The 19,644-nt window shown below is 36.2% G+C and overlaps 1 protein-coding gene across 1 annotated transcript in view; it reads left to right on the top strand.

Annotated features, from left to right (window-relative positions):
* The first annotated feature begins 3,706 nt into the window (after positions 1–3,706).
* Positions 3,707–19,644, top strand: part of ESR1 (estrogen receptor 1) — a 154,642-nt gene continuing 138,704 nt past the window's right edge. The window contains 1 exon segment of the mRNA XM_052671643.1: positions 3,707–3,801. Coding sequence (XP_052527603.1) covers positions 3,741–3,801 — 61 coding nt within the window. The 5' untranslated portion in view covers positions 3,707–3,740.

The following is a 19,644-nucleotide window of genomic DNA, read 5'->3' as shown; positions in this document are numbered from 1 at the left end:
TATTCCATATTTTTTGCTGAGAACGGTTCCTTTAAAAAGTATTGAAATTTGGTGATAGCAGAAATACTTAAATTTGGTGCTGCTGAAGAAAATTTGTTTGAGGATGTATTAGTATTATGAACAGAAGGTGATCAAAATAATGTGTCTAAAAATAGATATGGAATAACCTTCTGGCCTTGCTGTTTTGCTTGTTAATTATTCTATTAACTTATAGAGAGACTCTCTCATGAAATGACTTCAAGCTAGTCACATCTCTGGACAGTAAGTGAACACAACTTGAAAAAGATTACTTGTTTTTTCCCTGGCTTAAAGGCTTGGTTAGGGAAGAAGGTAAGAATACAGGTATACAGTTCAAAAAATTTAAATTGATAAAACTGTTCTGCACACTGTTTTAATAGTATTCTTTAGTCATGAACTGATAATTGGAAAACCAGAATGTGCCATCACTTTAGGTATAGTATGAGATTGTCAAATGCATTTGCCTCTATCACACTTTCAGTAGAAATTTTATAAAATATTAGTTCTATATTGGGTGATATTTGAGTAAATAAATATTCAATTGAGTATTGAAATTCAAATTTCTCATTTGATGAGTACACTTGGGCAATGCACTAATATATTTATCCATCTATGTTAATAAATGGGAGGAGGAGGTTTGTAGAATAACAGACCTTGTGCCGTGGTTTCAGCTGTGCAAGCAGATGTTCTGCTTTGTTCCTGGTTTCCTTGTATTCGGCTCCAGGATTTACAGGCATTCTTTCATCTTTTTCACCTAAGGCTCTCTACTCTTGTAGATGATGTGCTGCTTCTTTTGCATGCTTTTCTCCTCAAAGAGAGTGTGCATTTTTCCCCTTTTTGTTCCTGTAGTTATTTGATTCACTGTCTTCGCCTACAAGTTAGTTTTGCATTAAGTTATTCATTTTGGAATTTCTTCCTCTGTATCTTTTGCAGCTTTCATAATTTCAAACTATAAAGTGCTATGTGGGAAACTATGGCATAAAACATCTAAAATGGTGTAAGTTTGACCACAAAGGTTGATGCTGTGACAATATTCTCAAAAGGGCGTTAACACATATCTTAACATTCTCTGACAGATAGTAAAGTCTGCTAGCAGTAAAATATTACATTGAAAAATTACATAAGAGATGACTTTTCATTGATCTAAGAGGCTTGAATGAAGAGTACGTAATTGTAACCAGTTTTCTTAGAGAATGCTTTAGTGGGCATGGTGGTGATGGTTCAGTTGTTGGCTTAGATTATTTTAGTAGGCTTTTCCTTAATGATTCTATGATTTCATAAGTCACTATTTTCTCCATTGTTTCCATTGGTCCAATAGTCCTCTAATTGCAATCAATGAAAATTTTCTATTAGATTCAGTTCTGTCCTAGTGTTTACTAAACAGCACAGTCAAAGTGTAAGCAGGGAAGATAACAGCTTTTTGATATTACTATATTATACATGAACTAGTACCACACTTTGTAAAATACTCATTGTAAGTTCTGGGGTAACCTGTGGAGTAAAACAGATCTTGGTTATGTTGTATCAAAGTATCAGTTTTGATTTTAAAAGACTCTGATTTTATACATACATAATATAAATGTATATGTATGGAATCATAGAATGGCCTGGGTTGAAAAGGACCTTAAAGAAACTTGATAAAGTTTCCACCCCCTTTCTACAGGCAGGATTGCCAACCACCAGACCAGGCTGCCCAAAGCCACATCCAACCTGACCTTGAATGCCCCCAGGGATGGGGTATCCACAACCTTATTGGGCAACCTGTTCCAGTGTGTCCTCTGAGTGAAAAACTTCTTCCTAATATCTAACCTAAACCTCCCCTGCCTCAGTTTAAAACCATTCCTGCTTGCCCTATCACTATCAAGCCATGTAAGCAGTCATTCCCCCTCCTGTTTATATGCTCCTGTCAGGACCAGAAGGCCACAATGAGGTCTTCCCAGAACCTTCTTTTCTCCAAGCTAAACGAGACCTCAACCTTTCTCCATAAAAGAGGTGCCCATCTGATCATAGAATGGCCTCTGGACCGGTTCCAAGAGCTCTGCATCTTTGTTATGCTGGGGTCTCCAGGCCTGGATGCCTTACTTCAAATGGGACCTCATAAGAGCTGATTAGAGGGAGACAATCACTTTCTTCTCCCTGCCGGCCACTCTACCTTTAATGCAGCCCAGTACATAGTTGGTCTGCTGGGCTGCAAGCACATTCTCTGGCTCATGTTCAGCTTCTTGTTCACCAGGAAGTACATGTATGTGTATGTTGATACAAAAGTACAATCTGGAGGGAAAACTTAATATTTTGGTATTATGAAGAATTACCTTGATATTATTTCAATAAAATGAGAATAACTTGGTTTACTGGCCTCTCTTCATCTTATTTCAACTTTTATTGCACAGTGGGAGTCTACTGTGAACAGTTTTGCATTGTGTTCTCTACTGTTTTATTAAAAAAAAACAACTGGGTGACTGAGCATCAAGATAGGCTGCCCAGAAAGTCTGTGGAGTCTTCTTCTCTGGAAATCTTTAAAAGTCATCTAGACACAGTCCTGGGTAATGTGCTGTAGGGGCCTCTGAGGAAGAAGGTGGGACTGGATGATCTCCAGAGGTCCCTTCCAATCTTAGCCGTTGTGTCCATCATGTTACTCTGTGCAAAGCCCTTGAAAGCCATTGCATTCAAAGGGCAAACATTTACATATTTTGCTTATAATTGCAAGACTGAATTTGAGTAGAACAATAAGTTATTTCCCATCCTTGTTCTATTAATCTAAACAGCATATTTCTTTTATTTTTTCCTTGATCACTGTCCCCTTCATACTGCTGTTTGCATCTTTCAGTAAAGTTTTCTTCTGTAAAATTATCCTGCCATTAATTAGGAATTACTAAGTGCTTTACATAATATAAAACATTGAATTGAATCAATCTGATTACTAGTAAATCTGATAAAACAGTAAATGGTGACAGAGTTAACTGTTAACAAAGGTAATGTGTATTTCCTGTAATCCAAACAACATTATTGTGCTGGAACTTTTTTCTAGAAGCTTTACAAAACTGGAAGAGCAATTTTTTTATCTTCTGATGCGGATAAATAAATAGCAACCTCTAAATCAGGCAATATTATAGCACTGTATATGGTATATTTGGTCACAAATTCATCTCTGCAGCCTTTGCCTTGGGTTCTTTGAGCCTTCTCTTCATTTAGAATTTGCAGGTTTACAGTGCATGCTTTAATAATGTGTAGCCCTGCAACCACATTACTAATAAAAGAATTGAAAGCAATCTTCCAATGTGTTTACAGCTTTTCTAATTACTTGAAGAGCATATGCTTTTTAAAAAATTGCTTCCTTTCTAGACGCAAACAACCATGGAAATCTCTGATGATGAAACTGTTTCAGCAGTGGAAGTTTATTTTTAAATGTAATAGATTAGATTTTCTCTTAACGTCTGACAACTAGTTGAGATTTATTAGAGCAGTTACTGGGTTTAATTACGTATAGACATGGACTGAGATTTATTGCAGAAAACGCTTCCCGTGTGTTGAACAGGGGACTGGTGCCAGTCTGCACGGCACAAGGCAGTGTTTTTCAGTACAGGATAGATTTCCATCTAAATTTATCACCTTTCACTGCTAAGGGCGTGTTATTACTCTCGTGATACGTGTTTTCTTGCAAATGTGCTTCTGGTTCAGTTTCCTTGCTACTGAGACTTTTCTATTTTAGTTTCCCGGGTCACATGATCCTTCCAGCCAGTGAGAGCACTGCCGAAGTAATGGCAACAACCTTCTGGGATAAATGTAAGTGACAAAAAACTCCTAGCTTTTGCTAGTTTCTATCCCTCACACCCAATTTTAAATGCTGCTTTTATCCAAAGCTTTGCTGGGAACACATAGTGGTGTCTATGGAAATGCTTAGAAGTTGATTTTTTTTGGTTTTGACTTTTTTTCTTTTTCTAACGTTACTTTTTCTTACTATGTTCCTTTTTTCCTGTATCCTGCAATGTAGCTGAGAAGCCTAAAAAAGCAACTGAAAATAAAAGAAATGCATTCCAAGCATTGCCTGAAGTTCATTTTGAGTTTAACAGGGAATATTTCAAGTATAATAGCATTTTGTTTAACACGTGCTATAGTTCTGAAAGAGATATGACACCCTCTAAATCCCCAGCCAAAAGCAATTGGTTTGGTTAAAGGAAAGTAGTAAAAGAATGTTCTGAAATTACACGGTCATGTTCTAGCCAGTTGGCTAATACTTAATGGTGAAAGGATTTAATTCAGTTAATGGGCAGTCACGTACACAGGGCAGTGTATCGTTTCCAGGAGCTTATGAATGAAGTGGAATACTGTATTTTGATCTCAGCATATGTCGAGCTGTAGTTATCCTGCATGATACTTAAATCATGTATTAATTGAGATTTGTCATATTCTTTTTGTTGCAGAGGCTGTTCCTGTTACACAATTACTGTTGTCTTTCTTTTTTTTAGTAGTATCTGAACTTCATAGGTAAAATTTGCCTGATAATTACTAATGAGAAGAGTTTTTGCCTAACTTACCTTTTTTATTTTCTTATTAAACTTGAGTGTAGAAAAGACCTTATGGAATAAGCTGAGATATCCTGTTTTCCCTTCATAGCCTCTGACTTGGACCCCGTATTGTGTCATTTGTAGGTTCTCAGGCTGTTATCACCTATCATTTATTTTCTCCATCTGCATATATACTAATAATCAGGTGTTACATAGAATATGTATGTATTTTAATCTTTCTCAGTTATTTTTTTAATTTCCTTCTAAAAATCCATAGGGTATACTGAAGAAATTTTACTTACTGTTTACTCTGAGATACAAGAAGGAGGGGTGGGGTATGTTAGCTTTTCTGTGTAGCTCCTCCTCTCATCACAGGAGCTGAAAGAAAATTTACGTGTTCCAGATTATGTGCTGGTTGAATTGCAGCTGTTTAAACACTCCTTGCCCTGCAGTGTCAAAATCACAGCAACATCCATATGTAAATACCTGATTGAGAAACTGAAAAAATTAGAAACTGCTGCTTTCATAATGCAAGCTGAATGGAATTTAGAAGCCAACCTTAAGACGTTTTTGTTTAAAAGTTTAAACTGTTGCGTTGTTGATAAAGTATTGTGTAGGCAGGAGAGGGAGAGTGGTTATACTGCTTTTAATAATATTTATTTATTAGATGGTAAAGCAAGTTCTAATTCAATTTCATGTATTTACCTTTTTTTTCTTCATTTTATACAACACAAACATGCACTTAACTTCACAATGATTCTCAGAGTTGTGCGAGTCCTCAGTTTAAGCGATGTGATAATTTCTCTGGTGACCATAGAAATTACTTTTTGATAATTACAAATAATTAAATTAGAGAATCTCTTATCATATCATTTCTTTCTTTTATTTTACTTGTTTATATATCACTTTTGCTTATGCCCACCTGTCTTTGTTTCTTGAGGGTAGAATCAAAAAATACGTGAGGGCACGTGAGAAAACTGTGAGGATAGTTGCGCAGTGGCACAGGTTACTTAGGGAGGCTGGCGTGTCTGAACATTGCAAATATCAGGACACAATAATGGGCCTTGAGATACTTGCTGAAGGTGATTCTGCTCTAAGCAGGAGTTACACCAGCTTAAAGGGACTACAGACATCCCTCCCAACTACAGTGATTTCTTCATTCTTGGAAAAAAAAAAAAAAAAAAAAAAAGCTGCAGTTTGGAGGGCTAGACAGCACTGTTAATTTTAGGAGAGATCACAAGTCACATATAAATTTTAATGTTAAAGTGACACTCCCATATTTTGGACCTTGTCATTTTGTTGTCTTGGTTCAGTCGCTAGTTGTTCATTTAAAGTCATAGCTATATGTGTCTTGGCACTTCTCATGCACCTGAGACAGGGGAGGTTTAGGTTAGATATTAGGAGGAAGTTTTTCACACAGAAGGTGGTGATTCACTGGAACAGGTTGCCCAAGGGGGTTGTGGATGCCCCATCCCTGGAGGCATTCAAGGCCAGGCTTTTTACCTCTTCCTTGTGGCTATTCAAACTTGTTGCAGTCACCTCTTATCGTGTTTCTTTTTTAAGCTTTGTGTATCAACAGGTGGCACAGGGTGGAAAGAGACATTAACAGAAAGAGAATGAAAAAATTAAGAGTAAAATTAAAGAGAGTACTGTAAATAGTAAATAGAAAGTGAAGGGACAGAACTTATGAGCATTATGATATGGATGTCTATGGATGTCTTACTGCTGTGTTTGAACCTTACTGCAGGATCTCTAGAAGTTGAGGGAGCTTGCAAAGTTGTGTGGAAGGACACGAGGAAATAAGTGTCATGGTGGCCATTAGAGGCCACAGAGAAATTTAAACCCCAGTTCTATATACTGTATAAGAAGTTATACTCTACAAGCCTTGTGAATGGTACAAGAAAACGAGAAGATTTGGCAATAAATGTAAGTATGAGAACAGTGAAAATTGGAAAGAAAAAGTTTGAAAAATATTTATTTGCATGTATATACAAATGTAAGATGCACTTGTCAAACATTAAAGTATAAAGAGTTCATAAAATCTCTCTCACAGTAATGTGTGAGTATCATTTTTAAATAAAAATGCCAGAAGGTAGCAACTAGACCTGTGTTTAGATAAGGTGATTTTTAATATTTCTGCCATAAAGGGTGATTATTTTGATTAAAAACTGTTTATCTATGAGACATAAATACTTACCTTGAAAGCTGTTGCTGACGCAAAACCAAAGGAGTGTTGCTTTGAATAAGTTCAGATTGGAGCTGAAAATGCAGAAGGGCTCAACTCCAAGGTTAACAAACAGGTTGAGACAGATCCCTGTTTATAAGGATCCTGGTGAGCTGGCTATGTGTGGCGAAAGCTTGGTAGTAGGGACTGCACTCAGTGCCTCAGAAGAACTCTTCCATTTCTCGCTAAATAGTACAACTGGCATTTATACACAGTAACTTTCCTGAAGAAGTCAGAGTTTGAACTATGAATACATCTTTTGTCATCAAATTATTGAAGTTATTTTTCTTCATTTTTTGGAGGGCAACACTGCAGGTGAATAGGATAGAGATTTGTACCGTGCTTTTTAGATTGATATGAGCATTTGACTTCTGCAAGAATAAAATATGCCACATTGTTAATTTCAGTGGAAAAAAAAAAAAAAAAGCCCCAAGAATGCATTCTAATGAGGCAATATTTGTAATAGCCTATTCTGGCAACATTCAATTTATGCTGATAACTAGACTGAGAAGATTTTTGAATAATAAAATGGTATTGAACAATTTGCCAAGGACCACAATATATATATATATTTAAAGAGAGAGAGAGAGTTGTATTTGGTGGCTAGAATTTGTATATTATCATTTATGGAATCTGAAGACCTTTTTATTAAAAAAAAAAAAAAAGAAGTCTTTTTTATATAAGAATATAAGTTTAACTAAGTAATTTCATTTGTAATTTTCTAGGTGTATAATTTGGATTATCTCTGTTATTTTCTTTCCCAGTAGTTTCTATTGTTACCATTTACTTACTGCAGAAAGCAGAATAATGGTTAAAATGATGTACTTTTATCAGTATATTTTAAGTACATTCTAGAATCTAAATGATGAAAATTGGGTAATCTTTAAAATGGAAAATAATCTTTGTTTTGAAAAATAACCTTGTGGGTTTTTTTCCTATTTTTATTAATATGTGCAAATTTTAATAATTGTACTGATGCTAACTCCTACATATAATAAAAAATATTATTTATCTTGTGTTGCATTAACCTAAAATGTTGCATAGAGATGAATAATCTACAGAGAAGTCTGAAATTATTCAGATAATGTTTTACTTTTTTTTTAAAGTCCAAACAGATTTCTATGTACAACTATTAGTGTTGTCTATTCAGTTCTAAATAGCTTTCATTCATGAAGTTTTTGGCTCACAATTGCAAAGCAGTTTTTTTCTGTATGAACTCTCAGGTTAGATCTGTTGAGATAGATTGTGGTGTGTCTTAAATGTTTGCTTTATTGTTTATATTCACTATGACAGATAAACATAAACATAGTGAGGCCAGAATTTGTTGGGTTTGAATTCTGGCAATTTTCTTCAAAGCCCTTGATTTAAAATCTAAATCAAAACAGAGAAATGATTTTCTTCAGATTTTGCTTATTCTCTGAAGTCTTGTGGGTATCTTTTGTGAGACTGCTTATAGTTTTGATTTACATGTTCTTCAGATGAAGATGAAAAAATGAATGCGTCTTCACAAATAAAATCACTGAGATTTGCTTTTGCAATGATAAAACAAGAGGTGTTTCATAGTTGGGTCTCATTTTATTAGTGTCACCAAGTTTGTGGTAATGGTCTGAAATGATATTTGTGGCTTTTTCTGCTCTATTGCTATAAGTCAACAACATGCTAATTCCTTCCAAAATACCATAAATCTCAGACTGTATTCCTGCCCAGTATACAAATATGCCCCAAACCAGTGCGAAGCTGTGTTCCCATCATCCAAAGAAATCATTCAGTTGCTACTTGTACTGTATCTCTGGCTGTGTCGAGAAGTTCCTTACTCTATTGACATTGTTGTCTTGCCCGAATGCTTTTGGATACATATGTGATCCTGAAGATCTGATTTTGCATGTTCATTCCAAGCTGATGGCACAATTCACAAGGATGAGGAGCAATAATATTTCTGCCACAGTCCATCTGATTGCTGTTTTGTCAACCTACACTTTTTCTGCAGTTTAAACAGGATTCATTTCAAGTGATTTTGCTTCTTTTCCTTATCTATTGTATATATTGTTGTGTCTTTGCATTTCAGTGATGCTTCTGTGTCTCTTGGTTCTCTGGATCTGTGCAGACTTGCATGTGTGCACACATATATATGTATATGCACATAGAGGAGAGCAACAGTGACACCACTTAAATGAAATTTTGTAATTATATGATATATGTGTTCTTTCATAGTTATTTCTTCAACACCTCACTTTCTTGGGTCATCTTGCTCTGAAACTTTTAGCTGTTACTGGCACGATTTAGTATGCAACAGAAAGAGTGGAATTAGGAAAAAAAAACTACATTGGGGAGGTTGGCATGTAACAGAAGAATATTACTTTATACTTCATTTTGGACTTTTGGCAAAGGTTTGTCTTTTAAAAAAAATATTGATTTGTTTTCTTCCTTTATTTCTTTTCTCTTGAAACCTAGCAACGAGAAGGACATGCTTGTAAAAATACCTTTAAAAATAAAACAGAAAGCTAAAGAAAGCTGAGTCGAAAGAGGCTCATAAGACTCAAAAAACTTTACAAATTAGGTGGTGAGTCAGTTATGTTTTCTTTCTTTCTTTTTGTTGTTGTTGTTGTTGTTGTTGTTGAAGAGGAGGAAAAAGCACAAGTTACTAATGCTTCTTCCCTTAGGGGATTAAACTAAGGCAAGTAAGAGAAACCATCAAGAAAATTTGATCTTTAGTAACTTAAATGATTGAAAACTAGACAAAACATTGGGCAACTAATTATGCTCAAGGCAAAATTATTATGCTTGGAAAACGTATATATTATGATGTGAGCCAATATCAGCTATCTGGTGTTACACAACCCTTCAGCCAACTGTAAAACAGCCAGGAGCTCTAGTAACAGGCAGACTCTTTTCTGTCCTCCCATTTAGATATCAGATTAGGGTATGACAATGCTCTCCTGGCATGGACTTCCTGCCAGGTTTCCAACCATTGGTGACTGCTTCTGTGAATGTCTGACAGTGCTCTGGAGGGACAGCAAGGGCTGTCCCCAGTGGCATATAACTCCGGAGGACTGTCTTTATGGTTTAGGCACAGATCACGTTTTCCTATGGTGACAAACTGTAGAGAGGAGAAATGTCCAATGAGTCATTCCTGGGTCCAGAGGCTACTGTGTCCCTGTTGGGCTGGGATGCATCTAGGAAACCTTTGGAGCAGAAGTTCCAGTTTAGTTAACGTGAAAATTTTAAAAAGGAGGGGTTGGGGGGTGAAGGAGTGTTTTATGTGCATTTCAGTTGCTCTGCAAAGCTAACCAATATGCTACTGGGTGAAATTACTTCATCACTACTGCTATGAAGAAAGATAGTAATAGACATAGCTTATTTTAATTAACTAATTACTTTCTCTGTACTAGTTAACTGTCACTCATTTGTCTTAGATCTAGGTCTGCTCTTGTAGGTTAAACTACTGCTTGGAAAACATTGGACCTTTATATGAGCGCCTCCATTTCTACATTTAAATCCTCATTTGCAGTCATTGAAACATTATCAAAGTGAAAAAACAGACATTTGGGATACATTCTTTCCCTCTTGAAAATGTCTTAAATCTAATTATGCCTCTGCAGATAGAAGGCCTGAGTTATTGTTAGTTAACTCTACCATAGGGTAACACGACTGAGATGTTGTTAGCTGCACTCAGGCTTCTCATACATCAACTCAATTTTCTTAATCTAATGAGGAAAGGAGAAACTTGTTTCAGAATAGGTAATGCGTGAGGACTTACTTCTGCATAGACAAAAGTTACAGTGCATCTGCTTTGTGCTGGTATGTTTTGGCTTTAGTTTCACTCATAGAATCCAGCCTAAATCAGGCAGCTGACCCAGTGCTGAGCTGTCATAGCAACCTGATTGTGTAGTTTGTTCACAGTACTTATCCTAGCTAGGCTGTTTTTCCTCTCATGGACAGGCTGATCTATAGCTTCACTCCTCTAAGCAACTGAGAGTCTTGTAATTCCATACTGAAATTGTTTGCGATGACAATTGTCTTTCTTGTGTTTGTTTTATTGGAAGTGGTGGTTTTTTTTTTTTTTTTTTTTTTTAACCAAGTAATTACAATTTTTAGCCATTATTTGTTTAATATACTCTTCAACCTTAAGATCTATACTGAACTCTAGCTGCCATTTTATCACTAATTTAACATTGTGAAATTCTTTTTCAATTCTCCGCAGATGATCTTCAACCTTACTACCCTTCATATCATCAGCAAACCTAGTTACATAACTATTCACCCACCTTTTTTTCAGGTCACTAATGAGAATATTAAGCAACAGAGGCATTAACAGAAAGACTTCTCTGCTAAAAAGACCTAACTGTTACTATTAGCTTTTGTGCTCTACCTTTTAGCCAGTTATTTAGCCTCACATTGCCTTTCTGAGGCATCTCAGTTTCTGTGAGAGCCCTGAGAGACAAAGCTTCTTGATATACTTAAGAGGAATCCAAATAAATTTAGTTTCTTTTCACATTTGTACTGACTATAGAATTAACATACTTAGAGAATTTTCCACAATGATTTTTTGAATTTTGTATTAAAGGATGCTCTTATTGTGTTCTTTGTAGCAGTTCCTGTTAAATAACCCAGTGCAGGTGTCTTGTCACCTACTCTCAGCGAACTTAAATTTACCTCTCTCTTCCTCCACTCCATACCCTTTTAAGTTTTGGCTACCTATTTTGTCTTTTTCCTGTCCTTTAGTACTGAGAATTACAGTCTTGAATTCCTTTCAAGCTCACCAGCTGGTCCTGATGACTTTTTATTTTTGTTGATTTTTCTGTAACAGCTTTTACCAACACTTTAATGTTCAGACAGGTATTTCAACAGCCACTCTTAGGGAAATCTCTGTTATGCGAATTTTGCTGCAGGTCCTTGCTATGAGCATGGATGCAAAAACTTCATTTAGTTTTTCTGCCATAGCCTGATTCTTTCAATGCTCCTTTTACACCTTTATGTCTCAGACCTCCAGACACTTTGGCAATCTTCCTGATATTGATGTACTCTAAAATTATAAATAGCCTTGCAAGCTGTTTCTCAAACCTTTTTTGGCTTGTCTTATTGCGCTTCAAGTAAATTCCCCGTGTTGGTGATTAACTGTGTTGCATTTCCGTATTTCCTTCTCATCACTCAGTATATTCCGCTTACAACCTGAAAGCACTTTGCTTTTTTATTTGTCCATCTGTTAGTTCCTTTGCAACTACTTCTTTATGTCTAGGCAGTTCTTATTTTTTAAATCATGGTATTTTCACAGATTTGTTGGCTTTGCTTGATCCTACCTGGAAGTCAGGTCATTAAAAATTAGCTTCTTGGTAGCAAAAATTCAACATACTTGGCACTGTCAAATGCGTACAACTTTCTCTTGCCGATTACTTGTTTAGCTTCACCATGAAGTATAACAGTCTAAAGGTTCTATTTTTCAGTCGTGTCCAAACTTTGTATTTATTTGTTTGTATGGGAACAGTTGGTGATACCAACATCATTAATTTGCCTCTGAGGTTTTTAGAATATATACCCAGTCATCACCTACAGTTTATTCAGAGAATTTGGGAATAGTAAAAAAGAAATACTTAGTATTCCCATTTGTGTCTCTCTCAGTGCTGAGCTGTTTTAATGTTCTACCATTTTAAGAGCACCACCAGAGAGCTTCTCTGCCTTTTTTTCCCTTTAAAATAGTGTTACACAGCTGAATATCTTCCTCTGCTAAGTAGGTTATTTCAAAAGCTATATCTAGTTTCTTGTCTAAGCGTATCTTTGTAAATTCTATTCCTTCTTAATATGCCCTGGTGGCTTTATTATTGCTGATGTGTTGCTAGCGCATGTGTTTTTGTGAAAATGTCTGATCTGACGGTATCTTTCTGATCTCTGTGGTATCCAGGTTACTGCATATTTGAAAAATATGTAGACAAAGTGGGGAAAAAAAGAAAGAGAGAAAGAAAGAAAGAAAGAAAGGAAGAATGGTCAACTTTCTATTGTGCTTGCAACCATCTGAATGAACTGGAAAAGTTTCAGCCTGAATCAAAAATTCTGAGTGGCAGAGTCTTCATATCATTGTGGGTTGCAGTCCATCCCAAACGTGCAGCTCTTCTCTTGGCTCTAATTCCTCCTGGCATCTGAATGCTGGGGGAATTTGCAAAGGGAACCTCAAGGAATGCATCTTCTGTCTGCTCTAGCATTTGTCTAATTCCCACGTGTATACAGTCCTGTTTTCAGGCTGAACAGAGCTATTCTGACTGATTTCTTGAGTAGCACAGACAGGACAAGATCTTTCAGAATTATTTTTTGCTTGAGACTGTATTTTAGGAAAGAAACTCTGTGTCTTTGTAACACTGCTTTAAATCAGACAAGAAGTTTTCCAGTCCATAATTGTCTGTAATGTTAAAATGTGTTATTTCTTTCTGGCCTCATTTTATCCCAATAGAAGCCGTGTGTCAGTAAGAAATATAAGTAAATGTGATTCTTTTTGCCTTTCCATTTTCCCTATAGCAGCACGTATTCAGCTACCTGCTATACTCTAGGTCTTCCTCACCTTTTTCTCCTCAGGATAGAGCACTATGCAACGTCTTGCTTTTTTTTCCTGTAGATGTATGCTTTTGCATTCAGCTGTAACAGATTGTTCACCTGAAGGCAGGCTATATAACAATCCATGTTATTTTGCAACAATGAACTAGTATTTTTTAATTTATAATTCTTCCAGATGTTGTATTTTTCTGCCCATCTGGTTAGTGATGGTATTATTCCTGCATTCGTGACACTGAGGAAAATACAAAATATTTTAACTGCCAAAATCAACCTCTGAATCACAGTAGGATGTGCTTGGTACTAGATGTTTCTTCATTCACAAGTGCATTTTTCTAATCTAATAAGCAGTTTTCATTCATTTTAATATACAGCAATTTGTTGTTTCATACTTCTACCTTAAACAAATGGTCTTTTTTTTTTTTTTTTATTTTATCAAATGCCTTACAGAAGCTACATTACATGATGATGTTGCTCTCAACAATCAGATATAATGAATGAATAGCTCTTCTGATAGCTTATATATAGTTAGTGTGTGTATATATATTGAGGCATAGTATTTTGTTGAAATGTAGCTTCCAAGAGATCATGAAATATGCTTTAAAGTTTTCACACGCCATTTGTATGTTCTAGGCAAATGCTTTCTCACAAATCATTTTAGTCCTAGTTGTTTTCATATCTGTGAAAATATTACTTCTAAGAAGAGAGAGAGTTTGAACTTGAGAATTCACACATCATTACAGTCAAATTGTTATCAGTTGTATTTTTATGATTGTAAACTTTTCTGTTGTACAACTACTTCTGCTTCTTTTGTCAAATAATATCCGTATGTTGGATCCAGCAATTTTTCATTTGAGAAATTATAGTGCATAATCTGTATAGTGCATAATCTGAATCCAAAGATTCATTAATAGGCTTAGAAAGCATTCCTTGCAAAAGCACCCTGTGAAAAGAATGGCTTGTATTCTATTTAACTTCACTCGAGTCTTTTGCTGACCCTTTTTTTTTCTTCATAGAATTGTAGAATGTGTTGGGTTGGAAGGGACCTCAAGGATCATGAATCTCCAACTCCTCTGCTGCAGGCAGGGCCACCAACATCCTATGTAATACTAGGCCAGGCTACACCCATCCACTCTGGCCTTGAACACCTCCAGGGATGGAGCATCCACAACCTCTCTGGGCAGCCTGTTTCAGTACCTCACCACTTTCTCTGTAAAGAATTTCCCTCTGACATCCAACCTAAATCTTCTCTCAACTGAAAATCATTTCCCCTTGTCTTGCTATTATCTACCCTTGTAAAGAGTTGGCTCCCTTCCTGTTTGTAGGCTCCCTTTAGATACTGGAAGGCTGCATTTAGGTCACCCCACATCCTTCTATTCTCCAGGCTGAACAAGCCTAGCTCCCTCTGCCTGTCTTTGTAGGGGAGGTTCTCCAGCCCTCTGATCATCTTTATGGCTCTCCTCTGGACCCTCTCTAACAGCTCCCTGTCTTTCTTGTACTGGGAGCCCCAAACCTGGACGCAGTACTCCAGATGGGGCTTCAGAAGGACAGAGTAGAGAGGGACAATCACCTTCCTGTCCCTGCTGGCCACCCCTCTTCTGATGGAACCCAGGATACCATTTGCTTTCCAAGCTGCAAGAGCACATGGCTGGTTTGTGTTCAGTTTTTCATCCAGCAGGTCTCCCAAGTCCTCTGCAGGTTCTTCCTTGAGAAGGATCTTTTTTATTGCTCTTTGATTTGTTGCTCATCTTTCCATGATTTTTTTTTTTAATTGATCTGTCTTGCTAACTATATTGTTAACTTTATTTGTACTGTTCTTTGTATATTTAGTTACATACTTGAAGTTAAGAATATAAGAGCTTTTCTGGATCTAGGCCCTAGTCTCTGTTACTTTTTTTATGACTACTTTCATTTTGTTTTTCACTTTCCTATCAGTCATTCTTCTTTTTATATTATTTCCTAACCTTGTCTATACAACCCACATCTCTCTTACTCAGTTTCCTTTCTGGGATTCTCTTTTCTCAAGCCTTCCTTTCTCAGTCTTTTCTATCCCTCCTAACATTTTTAGCTTTGAATAATTACCTTATCAGCATTGCTACTCTTGACACTGCATTAGCTTTCCATGTCTTATTAAGCGGCCTATTGCATGTAGATAATATCGGTAATTTTGAGGGAAGATGTGCATGAAAAGAATAATAGGAATGCAGTTACTAAGACCAATGCTTTTCTTTCTTATTTCTAGTATAAATTCTGGGTTACAGCAATGGAGTTAAACAAACCTCTGGATACAATGATTGATAATGTTTTTCTGATCTGTTCCCTTTCCTTTCATGAAACTCTTGAGGCTGCTATCCTAAAAAGCTGTCACTGGGGATGTGAAAAAATGCTATAGCTGAAATGAAGAACTACCGAATGCATTCACCATTCTGCATTTTTAAAGATTATAGGTTCTTACAAAATCACTGACCCTCATGAACTTTAAGCTGTGAACCTTAGCACCGTTTCATAAATGAGAGCAATGACATTGTTTTCTTCTTGATGACAGCTTATTTTCCTTCTCTTTCTCCTTTTGTTCTTCCTCTCCTTCCTCTTACTTCCTCATCTCTTCTTCCTTCCCTTCCTCAAAACAGAGCTGTTCTATTCATCTTAGCATGGCTGTTAAATTGAAATGGCAAAATAAGTCATCTTTCCCAACTGCCCACTAACTGCAGAAGATATTGGCTCATTCTGAGAATCATTATTTAAAATAAAGTCATGAAATAAGATGGCTGTTTTGTTACAGCAGTTTTCTTCATTTTTGTTTGGGAACGAGAACAGGAAAATCTTCAGTTCTGTTACTGATATGTATTTGAACCAACATATTTGTTCTCTTAGTTTATCCAGATGTTTCAGCCTGTGAGGAGAAGAAACCTCCCTTGTGCATGTGTAATGTTTTGTTCTGTGGTTTCCCAGACGGTCAGTTTACAAGGTAACATAATGCACAAACCAATGAACCTGCATGGACCTCCACCTCAGTGAAGCCTGCTGGCAAACCCTTCTGTTCTGCAGAATATGACAAGTGCTAGTAAAGAGAAATTAAAGTAAGGCCGCCTGAAGAAACATTATCTTGGTACTGTTCTTTCCTCTGTAAATAGGGGAGAGTGAAAGAGGAATTTAGCTCAGCCCAACTACTGCAACCATTACTGTCAAGACTGCCAGGCAGTACATACTCTGGCTTGGCATAGAGTGGAAGGCATATTTAGTTCTGTTGTAGCAAGCTGTAGTGCTCAGGCTGAAACATAATTGGTTGTGATTTTCCATATATTTCCTCTCCAGTATATGGTTGTAGGAACCTACCTGGTTCAGGAAGGAGCTCTTAATGATTAGTCCCTTTGCTGATGAATTCTACTCTGGCTAATCATGATCAGTTTTTCCTTTGTCATTTTCTTCTCACTGCCACCATCTGTTTCATGTTTTACTCTCTCTTCTTTCCCCATGCTTTAGCCTCTTCTCTGTCCCTGCATTCTTTCTGCAGCTTCTGACAGGGTCTACTGATGGAGAAACCATCAGAACTCACATCAATGTGAGTTCTCCCTATAGAATGCAGCTACCAGCTCCATCACCTGTACAACAAACTTGAGCAGCAGAAAGGTTTGCATATATTGCCTTTATTAGGAAGGAGAAGCAAAGCCAGAGTAGTGACCTTTTCAGACTGCTCAGATGTTGAAGAGCATGTGACATTTTTGCAGCCTTGAATGAATTAAGAAACTTGGATTAATTTTTTATTTTGTTTTCTTTTGTTTTTTTTGTTTTTTTTTGTTTTTTTGGGAGAATTGCTTCCTTTTCTCAGTCCAAACCAATACTGCAAAATACTTAGTCTTCACTCTGTAATGAATATGTTCGTATATATATATATATATATATACACATATGCATTTATATTAATGTTTATAAAGGACATAGAAATAATGTCATACATTAGGATGTTCATTTTGTAGAGACGCTGTTTCATTCTTCCACCCACTCTGTTCCCCTGACTTCTTTCCTTTCAAATCTGAAAGTTTATTTTGCTTTTGCTTTGAATAGTATTGCAAGCAGTGAAGACATTTGGATCCATGAACACATGAGCTTTTTCAGATTATTCTTTGTATGGGCAGAGAAGGAAGGTTTCATAATATACTCAAATGGCTTAGTTCACTCTGCAACAGCTTGTTTCTTTCAAAGGTGATTGGAAACTTATTGGTATGAAGAACTAGAGTGATTATAAATTATAGTCTGGCAAATGTTATGCATGCTGTCTTCTTATGTTTCTTACTTTCTTATATTTCTAAGTAAACCCGCCGCAGCTGAAAAATTGGAAACGCTGAGAGTACAAAAAAAACTCCTTACTATGGATTTCGGCAATATTATAGTACTTGCACTATTTGTACTCAGTGGAAAAAAAAAGTTTTATTTGGGGAGGAGAAGAAAGTAGGTGAAAATATAGTCATGACAGAAACCTGGGGAAAAGGTGCAAATATTAAAGGAGGGGATAATTAACTATTGGAAAAGATGCAATTCTCTAGGTCGCTTTCAAGATGATCTTCAAAACTAAGTCTATTCAGAACACAGATCATTATACTAACTTATGCAAGTGGGCAGTGTATGGAAGAACATCAATTACCCAACTGCACTCTTAGTTGCATAATTCAGAAGAAATACATTTTCCCGAGTCTTTTTCACATGCATGGATTATGCTTGTTCTTTATCACTCCTAACCCACTGCCCACTCATTCTGACTCTGTTGGTAGCTTCTGCTGGGATACCTGAAAGCCTTTTCCATGGTGATGCTGTTTCTAACTTGGTCACGCGTTCCACTAGATGACTGGAAAATGCCTTAATTGATAAATGTTGCTAGATTTCTTGAAATTTCTTGAAATCCGTCATGTTGATAGTGTAGCAGTATGAAATATTTATGTATATAATTGGGAACAGGTATTTTATTCACAGACTTTTCTTTGAATATTTTAACAAAATATCTTTATTTTTATCTTTAAAAGATGGTCTACTTAAAAAATATATATATATATATATGGAGTTGTTTGAAAAACAGCTTCTATGCCAAACTCCTCTTAAGATGGAATTGCACATTGCGATTTTATTGCAGACTATCTTTCCCTTCCCTCCTCCCCCCCTCTTTTTTTTTTTTCCTGTTTTCTCTTGCTTGTTCACTTATCTGGGTCCCCTTAGCAACATCTTTCACTAATGGAAAAATAGCAGTGCTTTCTGTACTCTCACTGTTTCAATCAGAAATGAAATTTACTTGGCAAAACATCTAGGTTTTCTGTCCTACTATTCCTTCTATCATCCTGAACACTAAATATTGTGCAATAGGGAGATCTATGGATTATTAATTTGTGTTTCTCATACTTACTGCGATGTCAAGTGGAAATAGGAATGTGTAAAAATAGTTATCTGTGTATGGTAGGATTGTTGTCTCTGGATTGGATGAAGAAAGTCTCTTATATTTTGTACAGAGGCATATTATGGTCTGCAATCACCAGAGAAACCACTTTGCGGAGTTCCTCTAGAGAGACAAGTGAGTCACGTAATGGAAATTCACCATGATCTCATTTTGCTCAAAAAGAATTCACAGTAAGGAATATATTTTCAAGTTAACAAAAAAAAAAACAACCAACAAACAAACAAACAAACAAAAAAAACAACAAAAAAAACATTCCTGACTTCTGGAGGCCAGGGGGTGCTATAGGTATATGCATTATCATCTCTGGGGGTTTAGTAGTCAGTACAGAGAGTGGTTGTGTTTGGTCTGTTGTTGTTCTGAATTCTGTTTTGTATTTTAAACAAATTCAGCAGGAATGCTTGTCTGTGTATATGCATGTCTTGATTAGCTTTAGAAGGGTCATTGGATTCCTTGTATTTTTTGTGTATACCCATCTTATCTGACAAAGAGAATGGGTACATGGGGCTCAGACCTGGGAAATGATGAATCTTATGCCAATAATACAATTTATTTTGCTAAGGAGGGAGAACCTTCTGTATGGAATGAAATGAGGGACGGAAATTTTGTTTCCCAGATATGGCTTACATGTAAAAATGTGTAAGTTAAAAGTATATGTGTATATACATACATGCATCTTTACATTGTTTTCACAGTGGGAAGATTTTCTCCTGTTCTCGTAATTCACAAATATGCGAGCTACAAGGAAATGTATGAGAAGTATCAGTTTTTCAAAAGTTGATATTATAGGTATGTAATAATTCACGTAGTATGAATGCGAGAGAGACATCAGTAAGTTCACAGATATCATATTCAGTTTTGTTTGTGTGCTAGCCTCTGGTGAACTAATAATTGATTGGACATGAACGGTGGGAAGTAAA

This window comes from Tympanuchus pallidicinctus, unplaced genomic scaffold, assembly GCF_026119805.1.
Source record: "Tympanuchus pallidicinctus isolate F22 unplaced genomic scaffold, pur_lepc_1.0 scaffold1, whole genome shotgun sequence".
Classification (NCBI taxonomy): domain Eukaryota; kingdom Metazoa; phylum Chordata; class Aves; order Galliformes; family Phasianidae; genus Tympanuchus; species Tympanuchus pallidicinctus.
The sequence above is the reverse complement of the archived record's forward strand: the minus strand, read 5'-3'. Positions and strand labels throughout refer to the sequence as shown.